At 46.3% G+C, this 16,606-nt stretch overlaps 1 protein-coding gene across 1 annotated transcript; it reads right to left on the reverse strand.

Annotated features, from left to right (window-relative positions):
• Positions 1 to 222: 222 nt before the first annotated feature.
• Positions 223 to 11,773, reverse strand: LOC123760910 (fibroin heavy chain). Its single transcript, XM_069329978.1, has 4 exons — positions 11,619 to 11,773; positions 6,705 to 11,266; positions 5,868 to 5,994; positions 223 to 1,840 (listed from the first exon to the last, which is right to left on the reverse strand). Exons 1-2 carry the CDS (start codon positions 11,641 to 11,643, stop codon positions 6,831 to 6,833), a joined length of 4,461 nt encoding a protein of 1,486 aa, XP_069186079.1. The 5' UTR covers positions 11,644 to 11,773; the 3' UTR covers positions 223 to 1,840; positions 5,868 to 5,994; positions 6,705 to 6,830.
• Positions 11,774 to 16,606: the final 4,833 nt, after the last annotated feature.

The raw sequence follows: 16,606 nt of genomic DNA on the forward strand, positions 1-16,606 counted from the left end.
ACAAGAGCAATGAAGGTTAGGAAGGAAAGGTAGAGTTCCTGTAGTTATCGGCCATCATCAACCTGCTGTATGTTAGGAGTTTAAACGTCTCCCATGGAAAAGGTTCCGTTAAGTGGGTATATTCGGAAAACAAATTTGGCATATTTAGGTCACAGTCCTGGCTTCAACTACAAGCGGTAATGGAACAGTCAATGTTTAACAACTTGTCAAAACAAACAAAAATCACTTTTAACCAACTTTATTGCCATGTGTGGGAAAGTCCAGATAATGTTCTGGCACTTTCCCTATACATTTGTGTCGAAGGTGATTGGTGGAGCAGCTCAAGGTGCTCATGTGTAACAAATTTTTTAAAACTGAATAATGTAAATTCATAAAAAAACAGCATATATCAAATAATTTTCTCTACCAATAAAGTAAACTAAAAAATCTTGTTCCGTTTCAATAATGGCACAACTTCCAAAGTTAACCAAACATTTCACATTAGTTTACCTAGTAAATGAACATTTACAGATTTGCACAGTTACTCTATATTCACTGTCAAGTCCAGCCAACACGTTGGAATATTCTTAAGTACAGTATACCAGCATCGACCACAGAGGACTAATAAGTCGTTTTCCCTGTCATACTCTGAACAAATTTTACGTTTTACTTTAATCTAGACAGTTTATTTTAGTGAAGCACTTACAGGCCTGCTGGCTACATGCCAGCCGTCTGTGCTACAGACAGCCTATGATGTTTACATTCTAAACAATTTATATCTACATTATGTCAGCCAGTAAGGTGTAGCAATTTCAAAAGTACCTCTTATAATGCTTTCTACACCATGACATTAACATGATAATCAGTGCAAGAAACACGGTCTGTTCACAAGTAACCCTGGAAACCATGTAGAGGATAATTATGTCTGATAAACACATTAGAGTAGGAATCTACTAGTTCCTTAATGTAAACTGTCAGGATTTTGCATCACGTTGTACCGTGTGGCAGGAAGCGTATATTAGTTAATAGGGGCGACTAAAAAGACTGGTTAGATGCAAATAATTTAGTTAAAAAGGTATTTGATAACTTAAAACAAGTGAATTTAAAATACATGACGGCAATGTAAAAATTTTAGCTGTCACTAATATGTCGCAATTAGTTTTTAAGGTATAGCATGGCCGAATTTAAAATATGAACGTTGCAAGTACAGAATAAGTATCCGTAATGCCCACTTACATGCCAATTTATACAGTGGAGTCTGTGTATGCCTCTTTCATGGATTTGGGTAAAATGTCAGACCACACGAATGCCAGATTAATGAATACGAAAGATGTAGGTCTAAATAAAATTTAAATGAACATTTGTGAGCTAGGCAAAAGTTTGTTTCGACTTCTTCCCAAAGTCTTAGGCTAGAAAAGTGGTTCAATTCAATCTAAACTGCTCCGTGAATTATCGAAGTACTTTCCTAATAGCCTACCGCGCTAACATTTTTTTTAAACTTCAATAAGGGCGAGGTTAAAAAAAATTAAAAAATCTAAATCCTACTTTGGATTCACTTTACAATAAAATTCTAGTAAAATATTCTGCACGAGCTCAATTAAAATAGTTTTCTATTCGATATGTTCTCTTATTTGAGATCTTGCAACAAAGTTTGAAACAGTTTGGCAACTGTTTACAATGGTGTCTAGCTCTCAAAACCTCTCATGGGCCAGTTGTGTTAATATCTAGTTCCCTTCTCCAAAGGAACAATCACAAAATCTCTTGACAGGCATCACGTTCTTCAGCACCACAGACTTGGTAAACCTTGTGTCTCTGGAGGTCTCGCAGCATCTGGTTCACCACAAACGGCCAGTGTTACACGCTGAAACAGTCAAGTCGTAATGAATGAATAATATTTAAATGATAAACATTTAAAGTTCAGTTTCTTGTTAAAAAAGGTAGAGAAGGGGTGGTTAGGTGTTGAACACTTATCACCCGTGAAATGATATGTGTAGTGGGTAATGTTAACGTCTGTTTATCGACCTGGGGTAAATTTGAAATAATAAAAATAGTCAAAAGGCACCAAGCCCCAAAGGCTGCGTGTCAAATGTGCGGGTATTCAGGAAGCCTAAACATCACCAAGGATGCCAATACGAGAACAAAAGCGTACAAGTGCCAACGAGACAAGCTTGTATGATCAATACAAACTAGCCAGAGCAGTTTCTCACCGTCTACATGGTGTAGAAGGCAGGCAAAGGGGGGACAGGTTACGTTTAAGTGTAGTCTATTACCTGTAACACTAGACCAACGACCATGCCAACAGTTGTTTGAGGAATGAATGACAGGGTAGAAACCTGAACCAGGAACAGCCTTTTGTTTTAAAAATAATTATGGCTTGCCACCCTCCCCTTAGCGTCAGTAGCCGAGCACACATTGAAAATACCAATGTGTGTAATCTAACAAAATGTCTGGCAATTTGTGTATCACCTAGTGTTTTCATAATGTTGCATTAATAATACCTTACCGGCAGGATGTGTTCCAAGCCGGTTACGGTTCGAGAGACAGCCATTATTGACCAGACGCTCACCTTGCCCGGCTTGCATAGGGTTCTCTTATTATTGATCTTGCTTGCTACTGCACTTCAAGGAGGAGTGTTACCAGCTATGAACGCCGTTTAGCTACAATGCAGACCGCACAAATTCATTTAAATAAAATTCTTAAAAGCGAATTCGTTCTTTTAGCAGCAAGTAGGCTTGTGGTCGTATACTAATAATTTCGTTGTAAAGCGAGTACATGTTCGCCTTCCATACAAGTAGCTTTACTATTAAAATTAGTAAAATAATTCAAATTTCCCGATTTTGTAAATTTTAATTTATTAAGCGACATGAACCTTCCTATCCCCCACTGTGGTGATTTTTGTGGCATTTACCAAAATTATATTACTAAATTTTTAAAATCTAGCACATTGTTCACTTTTTAATTTAAATACATAACCACAATGTCTGCCAAAATGTCACAATATACCTGGGAAAGGTAAAGGCAAATGGAGGGTACCTTTGACAAGCCGCCCGCTTCCTGTCCTCGTCCAGGCCACTAGGATAAATAACTGAACAGAGGCCTGGGAATATATAGTCGACCCGGGCACCGCCGGTTACCCCACATATTTAAGAAAATTTAAATTATACGAGTGTTCAATATTGACCAATTAGATACCTGGTTGATACCTGGTTGATGGGGTTCTGGGAGTTCTTCTACTCCCCAAGCCCGGCCCGAGGCCAGGCTCTACTTGTGAGAGTTTGGTCCACCAGGCTGTTGCTTGGAGCGGCCCGCAGGGCCACGTACCCACCACAGCCCGGCTGATCCGGAACTTCTCTTAGAAAACCGTCCAGTTTTCTCTTGAAGATGTCCACGGTTGTTCCGGCAATATTTCTTATGCTCGCTGGGAGGACGTTGAACAACCGCGGACCCCTGATGTTTATACAGTGCTCTCTGATTGTGCCTATGGCACCTCTGCTCTTCACTGGTTCAATCTTGCATTTTCTTCCATATCGTTCACTCCAGTACGTTGTTATTTTACTGTGTAGATTTGGGACCTGACCCTCCAGTATTTTCCATGTGTATATTATTTGGTATCTCTCTCGTCTCCTTTCTAGAGAGTACATTTGGAGAGCTTTTAGACGATCCCAATAATTTAGGTGTTTTATCTCTTCTATGCGTGCCGTATATGTTCTCTGTATTCCCTCTATTTCAGCAATCTCTCCTGCTCTGAAGGGGGAAGTGAGTACTGAGCAGTACTCGAGACGGGACAGCACAAGTGACTTGAAGAGTACAACCATTGTGATGGGATCCCTGGATTTGAAAGTTCTCGTAATCCATCCGATCATTTTTCTGGCTGACGCGATATTTGCTTGGTTATGCTCCCTAAACGTTAGATCGTCGGACATCATTATTCCCAAATCCTTGACATGCTGTTTTCCTACTATGGGAAGATTCGATTGTGTTTTGTACCCTGTATTATGTTTCAGATCCTCATTTTTGCCGTACCTGAAATTTATCACTGTTAAACATCATGTTATTTTCTGCTACCCAATCAGAAACTTTGTTGACATCTGCTTGTAGTTTTTCAATGTCTTCAGCAGAGGTAATTTTCATGCTGATTTTTGTGTCATCTGCCAACCCGTTCTCACAAATTTAATAAGTCAATATTGACTTATTAACTAAGTGCATAGGTGATATACTAAACATAATAGATACCCTTAAAAAGATTCATAGAAAACACCGACCTTACCTAACCTACTTAGTATGTTAAGATAAGCATCTTATTGCTTCGTAATTACAATTATTACCTAACCTATAATAGGTATAGGTTAAGTAATAATTGTAATTACGAAGCAATAAGATGCTTATCTTAAGATACTAACAAGGTTAGGTAAGGTCGGTGTTTTCTATGAATCTTTTTAAGGGTATCTATTATGTTTAGTATATCACCTATGCACTTAGTTAATAAGTCAATATTGACTTTACGAATTTGCGAGAACGGGTTGCATCTGCAAAGGACGACACGAAGCTGTGGCGTGTATTTTTGTCTATATCAGATATGAGAATAAGGAACAGTAGCGGTGCAAGAACTGTACCTTGAGGTACAGAGCTTTTAACATCGCTTGGACTCGATTTTATCTGATTGACTGTTACTCTTTGTGTTCTGTTCGACAGGAAATTGAGTATCCAGCGTCCTACTTTTCCAGTTATTCCCATTGACCTCATTTTGTGAGCTATCACCCCATGGTCACATTTGTCGAACGCCTTTGCAAAGTCTGTGTATACAACATCTGCATTTTGCTTTTCTTCTAGGGCTTCTGTGATTTTGTCATAGTGGTTGAGTAACTGTGACAGACAGGATCTTCCCGCTCTAAATCCATGTTGTCCTGGATTGTGCAATTCATTGTTTTCCATAAAACTAGAAATTTGATTCCTAATCACTCTTTCAAACACTTATTATGTGTGATGTTAGTGCAACTGGCCTATAATTTTTTGCCAAGGCTTTACTCCCCCCCTTGTGCAACGGAGCTATATCTGCAGATTTAAGTGCTGCTGGTATCTCCCCTGTATCCAGGCTCTTTCTCCATATTACGCTGAGTGCTCTCGCTACTGGTACTTTACATTTCTTTATGAATATTGAATTCCATGAGTCAGGCCCAGGAGCTGAGTGCATAGGCATATTATAAATTTCTCTTTCAAAGTCTTCCGAGTTTGTGGTAATATCCGTTATATTATCTGCAGCTTGAATGTCATTCATAAAGAAGCTGTCTGGGTCATCAACTTTCATGTTGTTTATTGGTGTGCTAAACATAGCCTCATACTGGCTTCTTAGAATTTCACTAATCTCTTTGTTGTCCTCTGTGTACGTACCTTCATTTGTAATTAACGGTCCAATACTGGTCGAGGTTTTGGATTTTGATTTTGCGTATGTGAAAAAATATTTCGGATTTTTCCTTATCTCTTGTATAGCTTTCTGTTCCAATTCCATTTCCTCAGACTCATATGATCGCTTCAACGTTTGTTCTATTTCCTCAATCTCCCTGCTTAGGCTTGTTTTCCTTGCTTGTGATAGTTGTGTCTGCCGAAGCATTTCCGTTATTTTTTTCCTTCTCCTGTACAGTCGTCTCCGTTCTCTTTCTAGAGAACGCCACAAGTTATATAACGTATTTGGTCTGAAATAAGCTAAAATAACCCCGCTGCTGGGAGAATATTTTGGGTCAAAAAATTTATAGCCAAGTGGACCGAAGTTACAATTCTTGGTACCAAAGTTGTCCAAAACAAGAATCTAGAGCCAAAATACTGAAGACCAAGAATTGTTTCGCCACAAGTTGGTATTTAGTCTAGTTAGAAACAGTCAAGAATATACTTACAAAAGTCTCAAGAACTGATGGCAGGTACCGTGCCGTCTATTACACCGGCAATTTCCAGTGAAATTATCTAGCACATCACTATTGAAGCTTTTGTAGTCTTAATTCATTGCTCAGGCGAAATACAGAACTGAAAATGTATAACAAAGTTAAAGATTAATTCACCTATATACATAAATATGGAAATGTTCGTTTGCTCATAATCGCTAATCACTGAAAGTTCTTCACCGATTGTTTTGAAGTTGTCACAATGTTCCATTCGTATCCGAGCGGGTTTTTATATACCTACTATGTAGACGTCATGTCTGACGGAAAAATACTTTCATGTGAAGGAAATTTTCGTAACCTCTTATACTTACCATGTACATGCCTCGCCTGTGACAGGAAAAAAAAAACGCTTTTGAAAAACGCCATCTGTTGGACGTAAGATGACCGGGGAGTGAGGGAAGTTGGGGAATGGTGGGAGGATATGGTAGGGTTGCTGTGGCTCACCAATGCGCATGTGATGCCGAGCCACAGCAACGTGTGGCTGGGTACAGCTAGAAAAATAGTGCACAAAATCCAGTTACCTCATTAATACAAGAATCATTATGCTTCAAATCCCGGCAAAGCCAATATTTCCACTTAAAATACAGTAGGCAATTTAAAGTCACTGGTAAATTTAAAAAAAATGACACTGAAACAACCATCTAGCCTAACATGATTCATTCGATTCGCAAATTTACAAAATATTGTAATTTGTGTGCCCTAGTTTTTAAGTGGATAAGCTACTGTGTGTAAAGTAAAATCTTGACAAACTTCGTGACCATCAATAATTTAAGTGTCACTAAAGTATCTTACCTTTCTCTTGCATCAGTCTGTTTTAAAATCTTGTTTTAGCCACAGTAAGATTCCACCTAGCATCGACTTCATTATGTCGGGCTGTAGCCTCTTCAGTCTGAACTAGAAGAATCCGATTCTTTATCTTTAGTTACTAGAGTCAGAAACCTTATCTGAACTAGAAGAGCCACAATCTTTATCCATACTAGAGGAATAAGATTCTTTATCTGTACTAGACGAGTAAGTATCTTCATCTAAACTTAAGTTCGCGTCTTCTCGGGGAGTATTGTCCAAGTAGAACGCTGCTGTAGTAAACAACAGACACAAGACTACGAGCCGTGCGTTTTCACGATTTTCCCGAATCGTAGCCTCGTCAATGAAGGACGTCCCTTCCATTTCAGCCGCACGATCTCTACGAACTTTCTCAATAAATGAATCTATTATTTCTCGAGACGTATAGGACCGTGGGACACCGCTCTGCCAGCGAGAAACATCCGCAGCGCTTATGTTGTGCATACAGGCGTCCCGAGGCCTGGCAGCACCAGGCCGGTGCCGAAGTCTTGTGTTACGACCAGGCTTGCGAATGTAAGTCTTTGCAGGCTTCCTTAACACAGTTGAAAGCTTTTCTTCCCGCCTTCGCAATGCAGCCGTGTTAACCGTTTTCTTTATACGTCGTGGAGCCCTTGCAGAGCTCCTGGCACCGCCACCGCCGGCCCCAGCACCGCGGCTGGACGTCCCAGCACCCCTCCGAGTCCTAGTACTGCTAGGAGAGGCTCCAGCACCGCCAGTACTGCGCCCAGAAGCCCCAGGACTGCGCCCAGAAGCCCCAGGACTGCGCCCAGAGCCCTTAGCACTCCCAGGACTGCGCCCAGAGGCCCTAGGACCACCAGTACTGTGCCCGGAGACCCCAGTACTAGGCCCAGAGGTCCTAACACCCCCAGAAGCCCCAGTACTGCGCCCAGAGGCCCCATCACCCCCAGTACTGAGCCCCGAGGTCCTAGCACACCCAGAACTGTGCCCAGAAGCCTCAGTACTGCGCCCAGAGGCCCCAGCACCGAGCCCGGAGGTCCTAGCACACCCAGTACTGCGCCCAGAGTCCCCAGTACTGCGCCCAGAGCCCTTACCACCCCCAGGACTGCGACTGCGCCCAGAGCCCTTAGAGCCCCCAGGACTGCGACTGTGCCCAGAGCCCTTAGCATCCCCAGGACTGCGCCCAGAGCCCTTAGCACCCCCAGGACTGCGCCCAGAGCCCTTAGCACCCCCATGACTGCGCCCAGAGCCCTTAGCACCCCCAGGACTGCGACTGTGCCCAGAGCCCTTAGCATCCCCATGACTGCGCCCAGAGCCCCCAGGACTGCGACTGTGCCCAGAGCCCTTAGCATCCCCAGGACTGCGCCCAGAGCCCCCAGGACTGCGACTGTGCCCAGAGCCCTTAGCATCCCCAGGACTGCGCCCAGAGCCCTTAGCACCCCCAGGACTGCGCCCAGAGCCCTTAGCACCCCCATGACTGCGCCCAGAGCCCTTAGCACCCCCAGGACTGCGCCCAGAGCCCTTAGCACCCCCAGGACTGCGACTGCGCCCAGAGCCCCCAGGACTGCGCCCAGAGCCCTTAGAGCCCCCAGGACTGCGCCCAGAGCCCTTAGAGCCCCCAGGACTGCGACCAGAGCCCTTAGCATCCCCAGGACTGCGCCCAGAGCCCTTAGCACCCCCATGACTGCGCCCAGAGCCCTTAGAGCCCTCAGGACTGCGACTGCGCCCAGAGCCCTTAGAGCCCCCAGGACTGCGACTGTGCCCAGAGCCCTTAGCATCCCCAGGACTGCGCCCAGAGCCCTTAGCACCCCCAGGACTGCGCCCAGAGCCCTTAGCACCCCCATGACTGCGCCCAGAGCCCTTAGCACCCCCAGGACTGCGACTGCGCCCAGAGTCCTTAGAGCCCCCAGGACTGCGACTGTGCCCAGAGCCCTTAGCATCCCCATGACTGCGCCCAGAGCCCCCAGGACTGCGACTGTGCCCAGAGCCCTTAGCATCCCCAGGACTGCGCCCAGAGCCCCCAGGACTGCGACTGTGCCCAGAGCCCTTAGCATCCCCAGGACTGCGCCCAGAGCCCTTAGCACCCCCAGGACTGCGCCCAGAGCCCTTAGCACCCCCATGACTGCGCCCAGAGCCCTTAGCACCCCCAGGACTGCGACTGCGCCCAGAGTCCTTAGAGCCCCCAGGACTGCGACTGTGCCCAGAGCCCTTAGCATCCCCATGACTGCGCCCAGAGCCCCCAGGACTGCGACTGTGCCCAGAGCCCTTAGCATCCCCAGGACTGCGCCCAGAGCCCCCAGGACTGCGACTGTGCCCAGAGCCCTTAGCATCCCCAGGACTGCGCCCAGAGCCCTTAGCACCCCCAGGACTGCGCCCAGAGCCCTTAGCACCCCCATGACTGCGCCCAGAGCCCTTAGCACCCCCAGGACTGCGCCCAGAGCCCTTAGCACCCCCAGGACTGCGCCCAGAGCCCTTAGCACCCCCAGGACTGCGACTGCGCCCAGAGCCCCCAGGACTGCGCCCAGAGCCCTTAGAGCCCCCAGGACTGCGACTGTGCCCAGAGCCCTTAGAGCCCCCAGGACTGCGACCAGAGCCCTTAGCATCCCCAGGACTGCGCCCAGAGCCCTTAGCACCCCCATGACTGCGCCCAGAGCCCTTAGAGCCCCCAGGACTGCGACTGTGCCCAGAGCCCTTAGCATCCCCATGACTGCGCCCAGAGCCCCCAGGACTGCGACTGTGCCCAGAGCCCTTAGCATCCCCAGGACTGCGCCCAGAGCCCTTAGCACCCCCAGGACTGCGCCCAGAGCCCTTAGCACCCCCATGACTGCGCCCAGAGCCCTTAGCACCCCCAGGACTGCGCCCAGAGCCCTTAGCACCCCCAGGACTGCGACTGCGCCCAGAGCCCCCAGGACTGCGCCCAGAGCCCTTAGCATCCCCAGGACTGCGCCCAGAGCCCTTAGCACCCCCATGACTGCGCCTAGAGCCCTTAGCACCCCCATGACTGAGCCCAGAGCCCTTAGCACCCCCAGGACTGCGCCCAGAGCCCTTAGCACCCCCAGGACTGCGACCAGAGCCCCCAGGACTGCGACCAGAGCCCTTAGAGCCCTCAGGACTGCGCTCAGTGGCCCCAGCACTGCGTCCGGAGGCCCCAGCATCCCCAGCACTGCGCTCAGTGGCCCCAGCACCCCCAGTACTGCGCTCAGTGGCCCCAGTACTGCGCTCAGTGGCCCCAGTACTGCGCTCAGTGGCCCCAGTACTGCGCTCAGTGGCCCCAGTACTGCGCTCAGTGGCCCCAGTACTGCGCTCAGTGGCCCCAGTACTGCGCTCAGTGGCCCCAGCACTGCGTCCGGACGTCCCAGCACCCCCAGCACCGCCACCGGAGGCCCCAGCACTGCGTCCGGAGGCCCCAGCATCCCCAGTACTGCGCTCAGTGGCCCCAGCACCCCCAGTACTGCGCTCAGTGGCCCCAGCACCGCCACCAGAGGCCCCAGCACCACCACCAGAGGCACCAGTGGCCCCAGCACCACCACCAGAGGCACCAGTGGCCCCAGCACCACCACCAGAGGCACCAGTGGCCCCAGCACCACCACCAGAGGCACCAGTGGCCCCAGCACCACCGCCAGAGGCACCAGTGGCCCCAGCACCACCGCCAGAGGCACCAGTGGCCCCAGCACCACCGCCAGAGGCACCAGTGGCCCCAGCACCACCACCAGAGGCACCAGTTGCCCCAGCACCGCCACCAGAGGCACCAGTGGCCCCAGCACCGCCACCAGAGGCACCAGTGGCCCCAGCACCGCCACCAGAGGCACCAGTGGCCCCAGCACCGCCACCAGAGGCACCAGTGGCCCCAGCACCGCCACCAGAGGCACCAGTGGCCCCAGCACCGCCACCAGAGGCACCAGCACCAGTGGCACCAGCACCGGAGGCCTCAGCATCTAACAGCACATTAGTGCTCGTGTTCTGTCCAGGAACCAAACTATCACGCACTTCAACTTTACCGTACGCGTCTTCGTCAGCATCATGCCAGTCGTCAGGGTCGAGGCCTGAAACGGACTCCAGCCAACACCTAGACGCGTCGTTCCGAGACGACATCGATTCTGCATCCTGCCAAACCTGGATATCGTTTTTCCAGGTTTTGTCAAATACTGGCTCACTCTGGCACTCGTATCGTCTCTCTCGCCCATTTCCTACCATATCCTTGAGGTCACCATCTTGGTGACCTGGTAAAGTATTTGTGTAAGCATAAGAGCTTGCTAAACACTCATATTTTGAGCAATTATCTGTAGGATTAATTTTTTTCAAGTTATTCTTGGTCGTGAGACGGCCATTTACACCAAATTGCGTCCGTAGGCAATGGTCCGAAATATTCCCGTCTTTTACTTCATGTTCAAGACTAATAAATCCTAAAATACTATTTTTAAAATCTTTCCTAGCTTCGAGTAGCAGTCCTGGTTCAGACAATCTCAGACACTCTTGGAAGCTTAATAGCGTTCGTCTTTTCAAATCATTTTGTACTTCACTTCCCAGACGTCCACGAATACCCGTCAAGGATTCTGTAAAATAAAACCCATTACAGATTAGTTGCGATTTATATGAATTTTAGAAAATTAAATTAGTGCCATTAGCCTTTTAACCCGATTGGGTCATCCATATCTAGCTTTGAGAATTATCCTACCAAATTAAATCTCACTCACACCCCGCACTTAATCTATACCAACAATCCTCTTTAAATTAACAATTTTTCTTAGGCTACATGGAATAAATTATGGATTTAATTAATAATTTTTAGTGTAATTACCAATATATTTTGACCGAGGAAAACCATCATTTGACAAGTAACCAACCATATGTAGGCCGAGGACTATTTAACCGAAGGATCTTGTATTAATATCCGCGTCAACTCACCATTCTGAAGGACTAAAATACACATGTTAAAATAGGATTCCAACGGTTGCTGGAGAATAAAAGCCTAAGGATGAGCGAGGGGCAGAGAGCTCCAACAAGTGTCTCCACTGTACTCTCGGGAAGAAGTGTACAGACCAACGCTGACCACCAGCGAGGACAACAATTAAAGTAAGCGGTAAAGAAACTGTGTGATGATCTGCGTCACGTGGCCACTTTCTGTTTTTGCCCTCAATCAATAGATGGCGCTGTCGACGGACCTGTCACCACAGTCAAATTAGAAGCTTTATTCCTTAAATGGTTGTACATTTATAATTAAGAAAGTTTATATAATATTACAGTACATTAATTACATTTTCACATTCTCCGCTTTAATAAGATATTTTTGTGTTACTCTTTTCTTAAAAATTTTTTATTTACCGAGTATTATGTACTTTTTGAATTGATTGTCATATAATTTCTTGTATTTCTTTGTTAAAGTGTTTACTCATGTCCATTCTCTTCCTGGTTCATTGTTATTGTTGGGTCTATTGAGCTATGTTGATGATACGTAAATAACACATAACTCTCTTGGCAACATTACTGAAGTGGGGTTTTAGGCTTAATTGCCAACTTAGCATTCCATTCCTTAACACTGCTTTTAACACTGGGGACACATAACACTGGAGACACATAACACTGGAGACACATAACACTGGAGACACATAACAATGGAGAGACATAACACTGGGGACACATAACACTGGAGACACATAACACTGGAGACACATAACACTGGAGACACATAACACTGGAGACACATAACACTGGAGAGACATAACACTGGAGACACATAACACTGGAGACACATAACACTGGAGACACATAACACTGGGGACACATAACACTGGAGACACATTACACTGGAGACACATAACACTGGAGACACATAACACTGGAGACACATAACACTGGAGACACATAACACTGGAGACACATAACACTGGAGACACATAACACTGAAGAGACATAACACTGGAGAGACACATAACACTGGGGACACATAACACTGGAGACACATAACACTGGAGAGACACATAACACTGGGGACACATAACACTGGAGACACATAACACTGGGGACACATAACACTGGAGACACATAACACTGGGGACACATAACACTGGAGACACATAACACTGGAGACACATAACACTGGGGACACATAACACTGGAGACACATAACACTGGGGACACATAACACTGGAGACACATAACACTAGGGACACATAACACTGGAGACACATAACACTGGGGACACATAACACTGGGGACACATAACACTGGAGACACATAACACTGGAGACACATAACACTGGAGACACATAACACTGGAGACACATAACACTGGAGACACATAACACTGGAGACACATAACACTGGGGACACATAACACTGGAGAGACACATAACACTGGAGAGACACATAACACTGGAGACACATAACACTGGAGACACATAACACTGGGGACACATAACACTGGAGACACATAACACTGGGGACACATAACACTGGGGAGACACATAACACTGGAGAGACACATAACACTGGAGACACATAACACTGGAGACACACAACACTGGAGACACATAACACCGGAGACACATAACACTGGAGACACATAACACTGGGGACACATAACACTGGAGACACATAACACTGAAGAGACACATAACACTGGAGACACATAACACTGGAGACACATAACACTGAAGACACATAACACTGGGGACACATAACACTGGAGACACATAACACTGAAGAGACATAACACTGGAGAGACACATAACACTGGGGACACATAACACTGGGGACACATAACACTGGGGACACATAACACTGGAGACACATAACACTGAAGAGACATAACACTGGAGAGACACATAACACTGGGGACACATAACACTGGGGACACATAACACTGGGGACACATAACACTGGAGACACATAACACTGAAGAGACATAACACTGAAGAGACATAACACTGGAGAGACACATAACACTGGGGACACATAACACTGGGGACACATAACACTGGAGACACATAACACTGGGGACACATAACACTGGGGACACATAACACTGGAGACACATAACACTGGAGACACATAACACTGGAGACACATAACACTGGAGACACATAACACTGGAGACACATAACACTGGAGACACATAACACTGGAGACACATAACACTGGAGACACATAACACCGGAGACACATAATTCGTCTCGTAGATTAGATGTATGACAGATTTTTAGACCAAGAATTATTACCATGGCTTCAGTTTGAATGTTATCTTTTCATATCGCTTTGGGAATACGTGCATAAGACTATGAAGTCTTATAGTCTTAAGACATCATTGAAGGAGCATACATATGATGTGAACATCAGTTTAAATATGGCAATAGAAGACCCAGGACCATTCTAGGACATGAGTGTTAGTGCCCTGAGACGTGCCCTGAGTGCCCTGAGTGTTAGTGCCCTGAGTGCCCTGAGACGTGCCCTGAGACGTGCCCTGAGTGCCCTCAGGGTTAGTGCCCTGAGACGACTTTTAAACGTCATACTCACGTCCGTCCGTGGGTGTGTACTCACCTAGTTGTACTCACCTAGTTGTGTCTGCAGGATCGAGCATTGACTCTTGGATCCTGCCTTTCCAGCCATCGGTTGTTTACAGCAATGACTCCTGTCCCATTTCCCTATTATATCTAGTTTTAAAAGTATGAATAGTATTTGCTTCCACAACCTGCTCCTTAAGTGCATTCCATTTTTCCACTACTCTCACGCTAAAAGAAAACTTCCTAACATCTCTGTGACTCATCTGAGTTTCAAGCTTCCATCCATGTCCCCTCGTTCTGTTACTATTCCGTGTGAACATTTCGTCTATGTCCACTCTGTCAATCCCTCTGAGTATTTTATACGTTCTTATCATATCCCCCCTCTCCCTTCTTTCTAGTATCGTAAGTCTCAGTTCCTTCAGGGGCTCTTTACACCCCATATCTCATAACGCTGGGACGAGTCTCGTTGCAAACCTCTGAACCTTTTCTAGTTTCCTTATGTGTTTCTTCAGGTGGGGACTCCATGATGAGGCGGCATACTCTAAGATTGGTCTCACGTAAGCAGTGTAAAGCACCCTAAATACCTCCTTACTTAGGTTTCTGAATGATGTTCTAACTTTTGCCAGTGTAGAGTACGCTGCTGTCGTTATCCTATTTATATGTGCCTCAGGAGTTAGATTAGGTGTTACGTCCACACCCAGGTCTCTTTCTCGAGTCGTCACAGGTAGGCTGTTCCCCTTCATTGTGTACTGTTCCTTTGTTCGCATATCACCTAATCAAAATTTCCATAACTTTACATTTGCTCGTGTTGAACTCCAGTAGCCATTTCTCTGACCATCTCTGCAACCTGTTCAAGTCCTCTTGGAGGATCCTACAATCCTCATCTGTCACAACTCTTCTCATCAACTTTGCATCATCCGCAAACATCGACATGTAGGACTCTACGCCTGTAAACATGTCGTTAACGTATATTAGGAATAGAATTGGTCCCAGCACTGATCCTTGAGGTACTCCACTCGTTATTGTTCGCCAGTCCGACTTCTCGCCCCTTACCATTACCCTCTGGCTCCTTCCTGTTAGGTAGTTCCTTACCCATACTAGGGCCTTTCCGCTTACTCCCGTACTGTATCAAAGGCTTTTTGGCAGTCCAGAAATATGCAGTCTGCCCAACCTTCCTGTCCTGTCTTATCCTCGTTAATTTATCATAGAATTCCAAAAAGTTTTTAGGCAAGATTTCCCTTTCCAGCACCCATGTTGATGTTTGTTCACAAACTTAACGTTCTCCAGGTGTGCAACAAGTCATAGCCTAATTATTCTTTCAAGTATTTTACATGGGATGCTTGTCAGTGATACGGGTCAGTAGTTAAGTGCCTCCTCCCTATCACCTTTTTTGGAAATCGGTACGACATTTGCCCTCTGCCAGGAATTGGGCAATTTCCCCGTCAAGGAATCATTAAAGGTCCTTGCCAGAGGCACGCCGAGGGCCTGCGCTGCCTCTTTTAGTATCCACGGTGATACTTTGTCTGGTCCAACTGATTTAGTTGCATCCAGTGTTGTCAACTGTTTCATTACCTCCTCTGCTGTCACCTCTATATCTGATAGTCTTTCATCTAGGGTAACCCCTTCCAACAATGGGAGCTGCTCAGGCTCGGTAGTGAACACTCCATGGAAACTGGCATTCAGTGCCTCGCAGATTTCCTTGTCACTTTCAGTATATGCCCCCTCTGTCTTCCTTAGTCTTGTCACTTGGTCGTTCACCGACATTTTTCTTCTTATATGACTGTGTAGTAACTTAGGTTTTTTTTTCGCTTTGATCGCAATATCGTTCTCAGAATTTCTTTCCGATGCTTTTCTTGTGTTAATGTAATTATTCCTAGCTCTGTTGTATCTGATCTTGTTGTCCTCTGTCCTTTGTCTTCTGTACTTCCTCCACTCCCTCCTGCTTCTCACCTTTGCTTCCTGACACTGTCTATTAAACCATGGGTTATTATATTCCCCTCTTACCTTTTCCCTTTACTGTTGGTATAAATCTTTCTTCAGTCTCCTGGCATTTCCGTATGACCAGGTCCATCATATCTTGCACTGTTTTTCCTCTAATTTCTTCCTCCCACTGCACTTCACCCAGATAGTCCCTTATCCTTCTGTAGTCCCCTATCCTCCTGTAGTCAACTCTCCTTTCCCAGACTTCTTGTCCCATGGTCACAAGTTAGAGTTCCATCGTGTAGTCAAAGACGAGGACACAATGGTCACTGGCCCCTAGAGGTATTTCATGCTCCAAATTCTCGATGTCTTCTACGTTCTGGGTGAAAACCAGAAGTGGATAAAACTCGAACACTAACATGAGACACATGACCAGCATAAGAACATTGTTTAGAAACGTAAAACACGATTCCT

Source organism: Procambarus clarkii, chromosome 3 (assembly GCF_040958095.1).
Source record: "Procambarus clarkii isolate CNS0578487 chromosome 3, FALCON_Pclarkii_2.0, whole genome shotgun sequence".
NCBI lineage: Eukaryota > Metazoa > Arthropoda > Malacostraca > Decapoda > Cambaridae > Procambarus > Procambarus clarkii.

Coding starts and splice junctions, on each gene's coding strand:
- LOC123760910 (XM_069329978.1), bottom strand. CDS start 11,643: ATGTGTATTTTAGTCCTTCAGAATG. Junction 11,267..11,618: donor TATTTTAGTCCTTCAGAATG/GTGAGTTGACGC, acceptor TTTATTTTACAG/AATCCTTGACGGGTATTCGT.